Here is a 14,849-nt window from a genome sequence, read left to right as displayed (position 1 = left end):
GATGAGAGCCTGAACGGAGCAGAGCTACAGGAGAGAAATGGAAAGAGGATCAAAATATTTAGAGCCACAGTCCTCAAAGTATGGCCCCCAGCCGGCACCCTCAGCAGGGTCAGAAACGCAGAAGCTCAGCCCCACTCCAGACCTACTGAACTAGAAACTCTAGGGGTATGACCTAGTAATTTGTGTTTTTAGCAAGCACTCTGGGTTATTTTAATACACAGCAAAATCTGAGAACCACTGAGTTAGGTAGTAAAATCAGCAAAACTCAAAGTGATTGGCTGGCTACAGGAGGAGAAAGGCAGGGAAGAGCGAGGCAGGTTTCCAGTTCCATCAAAAATGTGGGAAAACTAAATTTCTGCAAGGAAAAGAGAAAACTAAACACAGCATTGTATCTTTTGAAACTATTCTATGGAAAGAAAGGATAAGCACAGGGTCCAGAAAATTACTCCTCTGACATTATTACACATGGAAAGGTCAGTTGAAGAAAGAGAAACTTGGCTACAAAGCAATGGAGGCTGCAAACAGCACGTAATAAATGGTAAACAATTAGCTCACGTCGTACTGGCATCTGCAAGTCTCAGGTCTAATCTGTGGGAAAAGTAGCACAAGTAACATCAAATGCCCTCTGTGATACATTAAAAAAATTCTTGTAGAAAAAAGCAGCCTTTAAGCAGCATGCTTACTATTACTATCACTTCTCGGCACCCAAATTCCATTCAAAAGGCAGCGGGAACAAAAGGCTTATTTACTGTGGGCTCCCCGGCAGTGAAAGAGCCAACAGTCAACAGTGAAGTGGCCTTCAAACAGCAGGTTTATAATCAATTAATACATTTACAAAATTCCTCTTGCTACCCCCTTCCCTCTACTCTGAAGGCCCCCTACTACACTCTGAAGGAAATGGTATAAATTCCTCCCAAGAAAACAGGCCCCACTCTGGCTTCCTGAGGCAAAAAACGCCATAGTGGCTACCTCAGTGAATTTCCACAAAGATCATCCTCCAACCATTCGACTCGAGTTTTCAGTTGCCAGAATGCTGATAGCTGCTTTATGTGGTTAAAATGTTTGCTAAGTGTATGACTATGGACCAGCAACAGACAGGACTAGAATGTAAATTGCCTTCTCTGGCATCAGACATGTAGGGTTACCCTGCTCCCACTTCTCTGGGTTAGATCGAGCACAGAACAAAAACCGACCTAACGGCTTGAAAATGTCTCAGTCTCCACATCACTTCAAAAATCTCAGGAGGCCAACACTGGGGCAGGGGTGGATGTCCCTTAAATTAAAAACTTGTCTCTCCAAAATGTGTATACAAGTCTAGTTTTAAATTTTTTAAAAAAGAAAAGAAAGAGTCCTACTCACTCAGTTCTTTGCCAACTGCTGCCACAACACAGTTCTTAGGTATTTCAATCAAAGCACTGATCCCTTAAAAAATATATAAAACAAAGGTCAAATTATTTTCTTCAAGGATGACATCAAAAATAAAAACATTCTCAGATTTATGTCAGTCATTTCCCATAAAAGCGGTGGTAACAGTAAAGCTCACACAGTTTGCTACGCCACACTTCTGTGGCTTACCTAAACATGGAAAATGATTCTGTGAAAAGTATGTGAGACCTAAAGAAGACACTGATTTACTAAGGGCAGAATATGCTCTTTGAACATTTTTACTATTGTGGTCATCTTTTTTACCAGGAATCCCTTAGGATAATCACCATGATCATTTACAAGATAGCTAGCTCGAACAAGATGCAAAGTTGGCATTTTCCTCAATGTAAATTTAAAAAGCCTGAGCAGACCCCCTGGCAGTAAATGAGTTTAGTCACAACAATCAATAGCTAAGAACATGGCTTTCAAATAGCATGTTTATAATCAATTAGTACATTCACAAAATTCCTTGTATTACTGGAAGAGTAAGAGAGTTCTGAGTATCTTTTTATAGCTGAATCATGAAATGATTTTAGGGTAACCCTAACTTTTGTAAAAGACATTACAATTATTACTTTGTCAACAAGAATTGATATATTAGATTCAGAGCCGCCATGAGCTGGTAAAAAAAAATTTTATTGAAGTTAATTTTCCATATGTAATTTATATCTATACAGACACACACAAATACATATGTAATTTCTAATACATACAAATTTGGAAAATATTCTACTCATTTGCTTTAACTTCCCACCCATCAAAAAACTAGCACTCTTAGGGTATGGGGAGTATTTCTAACCTAAATCTTTTCTCCATGTAGAGTTGTTTTGACAGTATGCTTTCTGTTTTTCCATGTTCAAGGAGGAGGAGGAGATAGTGGAAGAGGAGAAAGGGGGCGAAGTTGTACAAGCTAAAAAGTAGAGGAGACAGGAGAGCAGGGGAAGAGGTAGCAAGACGAGAATTCTAGATGCAGTAAACAGCTCATTAAAACATTGTCACAGGAATAAAAGGTACAGCACAAGGAATATAGCCAATGGTACTGTAATAACACTGTACAGTGGCAGATGGCAGCTACACTTGTGGTGAGCACAGTATAACATATAATTGCTGAATCACTATGTTATACACCTGAAACTAATGTAACATTGTGTCAACTATACTCGAATAAAAAAAATGTTTATCAAATAATGAAAATACTGGAAACTCAGCAATCTAGAAGCAGCAACTTAATGTACAAATCACAGAACATACTGCTTTTGGAAAAGGAAAGATATCTGTGTTCTAGGCCAAGGTTCTTTCCATTGCATTGTAATAGGACTATCCTTGCTTATTTCCAAATATAGAATAACTGCCCCCAGAAGCCCTGCTAGCCTAAAATCAAGCAAGCCTTATGAAAGAAGCTTCCTGAGCTAAAGGTCTAAGAGCACTGCTAATTCAATGGCATCCTGTAATCTGGAAAACCCAAATCACAAAAAGCTCACCAATGGTACCCTATGGTCTTCTCAAAGCTTTCTAAAAGATTTTCTCAAAGGTTTCCACTATCTCTCGAGACACTGATAAATAGGGCAATACTGTGATTACCTAGCAGTACTCCAAGATAACTTGTAAAAGAAAGGGAGACTACAGTAATAGGTGGTTCCTTACACTAACATACAAAACATTTTCGTTAGCCCTGATTTCAGTATCTCACAACATAGATACTGATAATTCATGGAATAAAATTCACAGGTAGCCACAAGCTAATGTAAGAAACACAAAGGAAAATATATATGTAAATAAAGAGATGTAACTCATAATAGGAAATTTGAAAATACAGTCTAGATACCACCAAGATTACTAGTGATCAAACATTCAATGGAAAAGTAAAACTGTAATCCCAGAACAGTATGGATTTAGTTTTGCTAAGACATCACGTTGGTTTTCTAACATTTTATAGTATCTATGTGGAGATGCGTTAGTTCCAATTATGAACTGTAAATTAAATTTACAGGGCTCCTGCTACCTGTAAGACATCAATATGCTTAATAATGTTCTTTCTACAATGTCCATGGGTTTATCTGATTACTTTCAGAAACAAACATAGTTAACAGTGTATCACATGACTTCAAGGTTATTACTCAAATTTACTCATTTATACTTAAATATTTTTACTCTGAATAGTTTTTAGTTTTATTTTTTTAAGATCCTTGGTATCAGAAGTCAAAACTGATTTTCTTCTGTTAAAACCAAAAATATCAACCAAATTCTGAGAAAACAGAATTTTATTAGTAAGTCTGCACAATGTATGAACTTTATAGCAAAACCAATTGTAAAATGAAGTCATCCTTTGGAATCTATTCAAAGTCCAATAACCCCACAAATAAAGAAGGAAATGCTATTATAAAGTCAGAAAGGTTTAATTCCACGTGTCAATGTGTTCATCAAACTCAGTTTAGGAACAGAGCCCAAGGGCATAAATGAAAAGGTTTTTCTTGACCACTTTTGCGAAATGCTGTTAGAATGGAAGGGAAGGCCAAGAGGAGGGGCAGGATCATCTCCCTCCAATTTGAGATGGAAATATATTTTACGCAACCATGAACCTGAACTGGAGAAATACGGTACAGGATATATTCAGAATTGAAAAGAAAAATCCCCTATATTAACCTCTGTATTCATGGAAAGTCTCTTTGAAGATTCATTATGTCTTTTAAAGCCCATCAATCATGGTTCATAATTACTTTGATTTGTTTTCTTACCTGTATCAGAAAGGTGACTGGTCTTACACAGGAGATCTAATTTTTGGTTCCACACACATAGGTCATTCCCACCAGAGAGCCAAACATTTAGTCTCTGAAGAACAATTAAACACTGCAAAATTCATGTGAAATGTAAATCAGTTTAGAATTTCAAGCATTCACTGGTGTTTTTCAAATATGTGCACAAGTTCTTTGCTACCATTCTCTTAAGGGATGAAGCTTAAGTCTCCCACTCTTGGATGAGGGCTCTCCTAAGTGACTAGCTTCTAACAAATAGAATGTGGCAGGAGGGATGGTGTGTGACTTATAAGACTACGTCATAAAAGACATGGTGGCTTGCTCCTAGCTCCCTCTTGAGATCACTCACTCTAGGGCGAACACATACAAGCAGCCATATGGAGAAAGATGCACATGCAAAACAGTGAGACCTCTGGACAAAAGCCAGCACTACCTTACCAAGCACGTGAGCCCCCTAGGAACCTCCAACCCCAGTCAAGCCTTAGGATGACAGCAACTTCATAATACACACTGAGCCAGAACTACTTAGTTCAGCTGCTCTTTACTCCTGACCACAAATACTGAGGTAATATTTACTGTTTTAAGCAACTAAGTTTTGAGGTAATTTGATACTCAGTAATAGATAATACCCAAGGCTTAAACAAACTTCCTTTAAAAATAAAAATGGAAATATGACCTTAGTTTTTATGTAATTGTCAAATTAATAGCTCCTCATCCTTAACTTAGGAAAATGAGTGTTTCAAGTCTACAGAAGTCCTTTACCTTGAATAGTAGTTTAAAGTCCACACCTTTAATTGTACTCTGCCCATCCATGACTCTGAGTTGAGCACAAAGGTAAGAGTGACAGAGAAGAATAAAAAAGAAAAGGTGGTCTTGTCTAAGCAGAGGGTGGGGTTGCTTTTAAAGCTGCTGGAATAAAAAGGTTTGAAAATAATGCAGTTTATATTTCAAGAGTTCACTATGGTGAGCGCTGTGAATTGTGTAAGACTGCTGAATTACAGACCTGTACCTCTGAAACAAATAATACATTATATGTTAAAAAAAAAAAAAAAAAAAGACAGAAGAAAAGAAAAAAAGAGGGGGGAAAAAGGAGGGGGAGACGAACAATGAGAGACTATGGACTCTGAGAAACAAACTGAGGGTTTAGAGGGGAGGGGGTGGGGGGATGTGTTGGCCTGGTGATGGGTATTAAAGAGGGCACGTTCTGTGTGGAGCACTGGGTGTTATACGCAAACAATGAATCATAGAACACTACATCAAAAACGAATGATGTAATGTATGGTGACTAACATAATGTAATAAAAAAAAAAGTTCCTACCCTAATTTTTGAATGTTTAATATTTCAGTACTTTGTTCCTTTTTTTGCCAAATAATATTCCACTATATGGATTCAGTACATTTGTCCATTCTCAGTTGGTGGACATTTACTTTCTTTTTGTATTATGTATAGTGCTGCCATGAACATTCATGTACAAGTTTTTCTGTGGACATACATTTTCATTTCTCTTGACAATGAAATAGGAATACCTACTAGTGAGATTGTTAGGCCAAATGATAACTCTTTAACATTCTGATGAACAAACAACTTTCAAGGTAGCTAGACCATTTTACAATTTCAGTGGCAACATATGAAGGTTCCATTGTCTCCTTTTCACTTGTTATTACCTGTCTCAGATATTAGCCATCTAGTGTATATGAAATAGTACTGCATTATGGTTTTGACTTGCATTTCTCTAATACCTAATGATATTGACCTTCTTTTCACATGATTATTGGCCATCTGTATATATTCTTTGGAGAAATATCTTTCACAGTATCTATTTTTTTAATAATTTTTTATTGTTATGTTAATCACCATACATTAGTTTTTGATATAGTGTTCCAAGAGTCATTGTTTGTGCATAACACCCAGTGCTCCACGCAGAATGTGCCCTCTTTAATACCAATCACCAGGCTAACCCATCCCCCCACCCCCCCAGAACCCTCAGTTTGTTTTTCCACAGTATCTATTTTTAATTGGGTTCTTTTTATTGTTGAGTTTTAAGAGTGCTTTATATATTCAGGATACAAGTTCCTTATCAGATATATGATTTGCAAATATTTTCTCCCATTCTATGGGTTATCTTTTCATATTCTTGATAGTGTTCTTTGAAGTATAAACACTTTTCTTTTTTTTTTTAAACATTTTATTTATTCATTTGAGACACAGAGATACTGACAGAAAGAGAGAGCATGAGCAAGGGGAGAGGCAGACAGAGAGGGAGAAGCAGGCTCCCCGATGAGCCAGGAGCCCAATGTGGGGCTTAATCCCAGGACCCTGGGATCATGACCTGAGCTGAAGGCAGACGCTTAACCATCTGAGCCACCCAGGCGCCCCTAAACGCTTTTCATTTTGATGAAATCCAATTTATCACTTTTTTTTTTGTTACTGTATTTTTGGTGTCATCCAAGATCCCTAACTCAAGATCACAAGTATTTTCTCCCATATTTCTTCTAAGAGTTTTTACAGTTTCAGCTTTTATTATGATCTTTGATCCATTTTGAATTAATTTTTATATATGACATGAGGCAGGGATCCAATTTCATTTTTTTGTATGTGGATATCCAGTTGACCCAGCATTATTTGTCGAAGAGACTATTTTTGCTCTTTTTGAAAAGTCTTGGCAACCTTGCCGAAACTCAAGTGATCAAATATGTGAGGTTTTATTTATGGACTCTCAATTACATTTCACTGATCTGTGTATCCTCCTTATCCAGTACCACTGTCTTGATTACTATAGCTTTGTAATAAATTTTGAAATTGGGAACTTTGACTCTTTTAATTTTGCTTTTTATTTTCAAAACTGTTTTAGCTATTCTGGGGTCCCGTGCACTTCCATATCAATTTTAGGATCAGTTTGTCAATTTCTGGGGGGCAAAATGTCTGCTGGGATTTTGGTGGAGACAGTGTCCAATATGCAGATCATTTTGGGTAGTGCTGCAATCTTTTTTTTTTTTTTTTAGTGCTGCAATCTTAACAATATTAAATCTGATCCATGAATATGGAATGACTTTCCATTTCCTCAGTTTATTTTAAAAAATGTTTTGTAGTTATTCATGTGCAACTCTCTTGTTTCTTCTTTAAATTTATTTCTATGTAAATTTATTCTTTTGGATGCTACTGTAAATTCATTTCACTTCCTTAGTTTTTCTTAATTTTTTTTTCTTAGTTTCATTTTTGGATGTTCATTACTAGTGTATAGCAATACAATTAATTTTGTATACTGATATAGTGTACTGAAACCTTGCTAAATTCATTTATTAGTTTTAATAGTTTTGGCTATGAATTTAAGATTTAGTATATAGATCACGTCACTTGTAAATACAGTTTTATTTCTTCCTTTTCAATATGGACACCTTTTATTTCTTTTTTATTGCCCATAACACTGAACAGTGCCATCCTTGTCTTCTTTCTGGTCTCAGGGGAAAAAGTATCCAGTTAGTCTTTCACCATTGATGTGACGTTAGCTCTGGGGTTTTCACAAATGTCCTTTGTTATGCTGAGGAAGTTCTCATCTCTTCTTAGTTTGTTGACTATTTTTACCATGAGAGGGTGCTGAAGTCTGTAAAATGCTTTTTCTTCATCTACTCAGATGATCATGCTTTTGTCCTTTATTCTTACTATGGTATATTACAGTTATTGATTTTCAGATGTTAAACTGAAATAAGTCTTATTTGGTCATGATGTATAATCCTCTTTATATGCTGTTGATTCGGCTTGCTAGTATTTTGTTAAGGATAATATACTTATTTTCTCACTTAACACCTTATTAGAATTTTCCAAACTCCTTATGAATTCTCTGAAATACCATTTTTAGCATATCTATCTACTGCAATTTAAGTATTTTCCTGTAAGACATTTAGGATACTGCCAATCATTCATTTATAAAATATATCTTCAATAGACATTTCCATTCATAAATCTCTGCCTTTTTTTAAAATTATTTCCTTTAAAGAGTTTTCTATAAGTAGAATCTCTGGGTCAATTCATGTAATCATTTTAAAATTTTCATTAATGGGTGCCTGGGTGGCTCAGTTGGTTAAGCAACTGCCTTCAGCTCAGGTCATGATCCCAGAGTTCCAGGATCGAGTCCTGCATCAGGCTCCCTGCTCGGTGGCGGGGGCGGGGGGGGAGTCTGCTTCTCCCTCTGACCCTATCCCCTCTTGTGCTCTCTCTCTCTCTCTCTCACTCTCTCAAATAAATAAAATCTTTAAAAACTAAAAATAAAATTTTCATTAATAATGTCAAACTGTCTTCTAGGAATATCTTCAATTTATACCTCAACAGCAATAAAAATGCTTATTTTTATAAGCATTATGAAGCATAACTTCACCATTTCCTTGCTAATACGAACCCTTATAAAGACTTTACTAGCTCAAAAAATGAATAACAGTATTTCTTATATTAGGGATCTGAATTTGATAAATTATCTCTTCAAGAAGAATGAATTAGTGAAATAAAATGAGTGAAATGCTATTTTTAACAATGTCTTATGTGAAACATGATCACAGCAGGAGTAAATACAAACATCTAACTAACATTATAGTAAAACCTCTTTAAAAAGTACTTTCACCATACTGGAATAAGATACCTCTTAATGATCAGCTCCTATAGACAGTTCACCAAAGGAATTTGTCCAAAATACACTAAACTTTTTCTCCTGTTCCTATTCTCTATTCCTTCACTCATGTATTTTCATTTGAAACCTTATGACCTCTGTCAAATAGCAAGAATATTTTTTAGGGAATTTTAAAAAAGCATCTTTTCAGATCAAATAAACCATAGAAATTCTCATCAAATCAATACTTTAATAATTTCCTCAAAGAGAGTCCACTGTTAAATTGGATACAAGCATTTCTGGGCACTTTCTTCCCTGGAAACTCTACTAAATTGATAATAAGAATAGCAATGGTAGCACAAGATGTCTACCATAGATGCTGCTTTTTAGGAAAAAAATCAAATACCTTGATTACTGGCACACAGCAATTCTTTTTACATTAAAAAAAAGTGTTAGTTCCAATATAAAGACAAATTAAAACAAATAAGGAAACATCACATTTTACAAGACTCTCTCCTCAAACTTGCTGACATTATTGAAAAACCGTGGCACTTTCTAAGAACATCCAAGGTGATTTCTTCTGTAGGAATCAAAGTCACCAAGTCCTCTCCAACATGGGGCAGACTTCCTATCATGTAATAAGCCCCAACTAATATTTGTTTGTAAAATTAATGAAACTAATAGTAGCCAATTAGCCATATAACATTTCTTTGGAATGAAGTAATTGATTTGTCTCATCTTTATGACCTTATAAAAAGCATAGATTGAGGGACAAATAAATCCATGTTTTTAATTCAAAGTACAAAAAAAAAACCCAGACTAGCTACTGGTATAGCCATTCCGCAGGTAACATCTCTCCCTAGAATTAGCTACAAGAAACATACGAGGTACTATCCTTTTCCTTTTGTTATATATTCACCCCTTGACCTAAATTCAAATTCAAACATTCTAACATTTAATATATAAGCACTCAAAAATCCAGTCTTACAATCAAATGGCTGTAGGTATGTGTGGAAGAAATCATACTTAAAACCAACAAAAGTAATTTCATCTAACTTATTAAACATTTTTTCTGAGACAAAAACATTATCGTAAAATAACAGCTTAAGATTTTACCTTCACAGTAGACTGGAAGCAGGATACTTTCCGAACTTGTCTGCCAGTATCACAATCCCATAACTAAACTTCTGTTAAGAAATAATTTCTAAACAGAACGTTAAAATCTCAATTAGGAGGTAAGTTTTCTAATAATTATAAATGTTACACATTCAGGTAGAAAAATCTTGAAATAAAGCATAAAATATTTAGCATTTATACTATTACTAAAATTAAATCATATAGTAAGTTATCAACTTAGCATAGCAAGCTTACAATCTAAAACAAGCTCGAGACAAATTTTACTATTAAACTATACGTCAACAGAATGAATGGTCTGAATACTGAATATTTATGGGCATTAAATATTACAAATGTTTAAATTTCAAACTTATTCTCCAAAATAGTCCACCATGACCTAATAAACATTGAACATAAAGTATTTATACTAAAAAACTATCAACTCCATTAATTCTTACTTGAAAGCTCCTTCAACATGCATGGCAGAATTTACTACTGTTATACTAATTCAAAGAAGCCAGCTACAGTGTATTACTTGTAAACATATTTAAAATAATTAGAGGACCTCCATTAAGTGTCCAAGGTTAGTTTGACTTAAGGAGGGTAAAGATTTTCAAATTTTTCACCCCATTTCCTAAGATAACATATACATTTTACAGCATGTCTGAGCACCCATTTATATACATGCATACAAATATATATATACATACACACCCATGTATATGGATAAACTTAAGACTATCACCTGACTAAAATTAAAAATTTATCTTTAACATTTAATAAAGTTTGTTAATAGTGGAGGCTCAAGCAGCCTGGAATTATTTTTAACAAGAAAATTCAATGAAGAAAATGACTCAATACCATCATTTAAAAGTAAAGTTCATACTGATACTGTTTCAACTACTCATCTCCATACTGTAACAGCAATTTAATATTTGCCTCTAAGCATTATTATAGTACCTTAGGAATAGTCTAATAAAAACGAAGTATTTTAAATTCTATTTTTGGAGATTATACTGATACTGAAAACAAACAAAAAGCTTAGGCCCTAAAATAGTATTTGTCTCAACGGAACAGTAGTAATAAAATTACTGACTTAAATATATGTAATACTGCTTATGCAACACTGTCATCACCACAAAATACAGTTTACCACGTGTAAATCTTACCTTGAAATTTTTTCACCTATTGGCAATGTCTAGAAATCACCTGAGCTAATGAACTCATTTAAAGTATGTTATGGGGCGCCTGGGTGGCTCAGTCAGTTAAGCATCTGCCTTCAGCTCAGGTCATGATCCCAGGGTCCTGAGACTGAGCCCCAGGTCGGGCTCCCTGCTCAGCAGGGAAGTCTGCTTCTCCCTCTCCCTCTGCACACCCTGCCCATGCTAAGGCTTACATGCGCTCACATGCTCTCTCTCTCTCTCTCTCCCTCAAATAATAAATAAAATCTTTAAAAAAATAATAAAGTGTATAATAAGGTATGTCCTGGTTCTGTAGAAGCCCAGGAAACACCTACCCCTTTGGGCATACTCCAAAACTTACTTTCCTAATGCTTCAAACTATTTAAACAGAATTCTCAGATAAGCACAGACTATTTAAAGCTAATCTTGGATACCTTTTTTTTTTTTAAAGTAAGATTACAGTTTCCTTTAAGTATTTGGCTGAGGGCTTCACAAATCTAATTCCTCATATAAATATTAAAGGCTGAATTTGTTTAAGGGAAGTATTTTATGAAGGCAATAATATACAGTGGTTCAGAGTTCTGACCCTCCAGTCAGACTGCTTGCCCTCTAGTGGCTGTATGACCTAGGGCAAGTTACTTAACCTCTCTGTGCCTCTCTTTTCTTTTCTGGAAATGAGAATAAAAATACTTATATGAATTAAACATGTTAATATATGTAATACGGAACATATGTAAAAACATATGTAATATATGTTAAATAGAACAATGCCTAGCACACGTAAGTGCTCTCTAGAGAACTTTACCATTATTTTTAAAAACTAAATATTAAACACTAAGCATATGGTAATTCACTTTTCTGCCAAGCTCAGATGTTCAGAAGGTTCTTATGGGTTGGGGCCGTTATATTTCTTTTGCTGTACAATACTGTACAGGCAAAAATGTAAATTATTCTCCAGTCTAACTCATCTTTGTTTCTTCAAATATCTTACAAACTAAGATAAGTAAGTACTTTTAAGCCCAAATTCTCCATTTTCTATAACTTGATATAATAGTAACTCTGGAAAGAACAGCTTTAGTCATGGGGTTTCCATCAATAATAAGCCTTTAACCTATTTCCAGTCTAATACTTTTCAGATGCCTAATACTTTTAAGAGGTGTATTATTAAGGTTAGAGCAAAATCATTTTTTCTAAAATGAATGTACAGACAAGCCCCCAAAGGCTAAAATCTAATAATGTATGTACTGGTCCCTTGGGTCACTATAGCTATTTCACTTTCTTCCAGATTTAAGGATATAATAACTGTTCTATCAGCAGAGGTTGTCAAGATCAGTTGGTTTTTTTCTTCACAAGCTTCCAAGGAAGGAAATGTAATAAGAGCTGTTATCTTTTGAGTGTGTCCATTAAGTTCCAGAAGTTTTTCTCCTGTCTGAAATACCAATAAAAATTTCAATAGGCTCATATCATATTTATAACTTAAATAATCTTAAATGACATTTAGAAGAATCACCATGTGAAAATAACATAATTCCATTTTTAATTACTTAGATGTTATAACTTAACTTTAAGCAATCAAATAGAATCTAAACAGGTACTGAAAGAGTAGCCATAAATAATTATTTTCTAATAGAAAATACCAATTTTTAGCATAGTTTTACATGAAAATTTAAAGGGCTATTCTTTTTTCTTTAAATTTTTTTATTGTTACGTTAATCATACGTCATTAGTTTTTGATGTAGTGTTCCATGAGTCATTGTGCATAACACCCAGTGCTCCATGCAGAATGTGCCCTCTTTAATACCCATCACCAGGCTAACCCATCCCCCCACCCCCCTCCCCTCCAGAACCCTCAATTTGTTTTTCAGAGTCCATCGTCTCTCATGGTTCGTCTCCCCCTCCGATTTACTCCTAAAGGGATATTCTTAAAACCACACCGTATGGTTTTAAGAATTGTATAAATTAAGCATAAAAAAATCAGTAACTAATCTGTAGGAAAAAAATATGGAGTTCTCATTATCCAAGTATTTGTTATCTAACCTCCAAAGTTAAAATATTGTTGAAGGAAATAAAAGTTAGCATAACAACACAATACATATACTGTACACATCCAAGAGTAGTAGTTCAACCATTCATAAAGTCAGTCTCCACTCCATCTCTAACATCAACAGCTATTCATTCCTATCTATCCAGTGTCTTCAGCTATCAGTCTCTCACTGACTTTCCCAAGTAGTAAACACAAAAAATCCAATGTAAATGTAACATAAATTGCAAATCCTTCCAAGGTTGCAGGATTTCATGAACATGGTGAACATAATGTTAAATAACTGCTTTAATCACTGTCAAAGCCACTGAGAAATGAGGATCTGAAAGAGTCAGCCCAGATAACAATCCAAGTAACAGTGAGAAGATAAACGTTTCAAAGGAGAATAATTTGAATATCAAAAGATCAGCCTTAAAAATTTGGTGAGGGCACCTGGGTGGCTCAGTTGGTTAAGCGACTGCCTTTGGCTCAGGTCATGATCCTGGAGTCCCGGGATCGAGTCCCACATTGGGCTTCCTGCTCAGCAGGGAGTCTGCTTCTCCCTCTGACCCTCTTCCCTCTCGTGCTTTCTATCTCTCATTCTCTCTCTCTCAAATAAATAAATAAAATCTTTAAAAAAAATCTTTAAAAAAAAATTTGGTGAAGCCTTAAATATTTTTGAAAAAAAATTAGCCTTTTATTACATTCCTATTAAAGTCAAACATGAGAAGACTATTACATTATGCTATCGTACAAGTTTGAAATAAAAATTCTAACTCCCACAAAAATAAATCAACACTTGATTCATTTTCAGAGTCAGCACATAGTTGCTGATAACTTAAATTTTGTTCAGTAAGATTAAAACTTTCTCTATTATGAAATATTGGCCCCCCATTTTAAATGGATTCATCGTAAGTAGCCTTTTCCAAGTACTAATTAGTTTCAGTATACTTATATGCAGGTATATACCCAAATAATGTTTATGAATGCAAACTCAACTATACAGTCATGTCTTTATTACACAATTCACATAGAATTAATACACACCTGGGCATTCCACACAACTACAATTCCGTCATCACCAGCAGACGCAAATCTGGGTACAGAAAAAGGTTAAAAAAAAAAAAAAGAAAAGAAATTTCTGGTGACATTTATATGCTAAAATTTCTAAGAACTATCAGAATTTATTAATGGTATTTTGACTAACATTAAGGCTGATTAAGTTAAGCTAATTCAACAAATAATTATGGACTACCTTCTAGGTTTTATGCCAGGTACTGAGGTCCAAAGATAAATAAAGCCATTCACAGCATTACAATGAATCAACTGCTAAAACTGTAAGAAAGAGGGAGACCTATAAATAATCTTTAAAGTCCTTCCTGGCTTTAAAAATATGATTAAACCCTGACAGGTGATATGAAACCAAACTGAGGAAGAGCTTCACTGATAGGAAGTGATATTCCAAGAGTGGAACAAAGGAATCATGTCTCTAGATAAGTTCATTATTTCTATTATTTTCTCTGTAAAGATATTTTAACTTTACTATTTAAAGCCAAGATCTCTCCTTTGCTCCACCTGGCTCTTAGTCTTTTCATGTAAATACTGTGTTCTTAGTTTAGAAGCTTTGAGGTTTTTTGAGAGTTTTTGTTTTGTTTGTTTTTTAGTGAAAATGTTTGAAATGCAAAAAGGTAAAGGGAAGTTTATTTCCTGCCATGAGAAAAGAGCTGTGATGAACTCAGTTATAGCTTCTCCCTCC

General features: G+C 34.7%; 1 protein-coding gene across 20 annotated transcripts in view; it reads right to left on the bottom strand.

Moving 5' to 3' along the window:
- The window catches only part of WDR41 (WD repeat domain 41), a 99,101-nt gene that overhangs the window by 71,113 nt on the left and 13,139 nt on the right, over positions 1–14,849 (bottom strand). For 19 of the 20 annotated variants that reach the window (XR_012382019.1, XR_012382027.1, XR_012382015.1 and 16 more), the window contains exons 3-7: positions 14,141–14,189; positions 12,371–12,502; positions 9,893–9,955; positions 4,161–4,272; positions 1,360–1,422 (exon numbers count right to left, since the gene is read on the bottom strand). Coding sequence is in view for 1 of the 20 variants with exons in the window: in XM_025892733.2 (XP_025748518.1) it covers positions 1,360–1,422; positions 4,161–4,272; positions 9,893–9,955; positions 12,371–12,502; positions 14,141–14,189 (419 nt within the window). In the remaining 19 variants the exon portion in view is untranslated. The remainder of the gene's footprint in view (positions 1–1,359; positions 1,423–4,160; positions 4,273–9,892; positions 9,956–12,370; positions 12,503–14,140; positions 14,190–14,849) is intronic. The other variant, XR_012382031.1, reaches the window with a different exon arrangement.

This window comes from Callorhinus ursinus, unplaced genomic scaffold, assembly GCF_003265705.2.
Source record: "Callorhinus ursinus isolate GAN/ISIS: 27379988/994484 unplaced genomic scaffold, GSC_fseal_2.0 scaffold23, whole genome shotgun sequence".
Lineage (NCBI taxonomy): Eukaryota > Metazoa > Chordata > Mammalia > Carnivora > Otariidae > Callorhinus > Callorhinus ursinus.
This window is presented reverse-complemented; position numbering and strand designations above follow the sequence as displayed.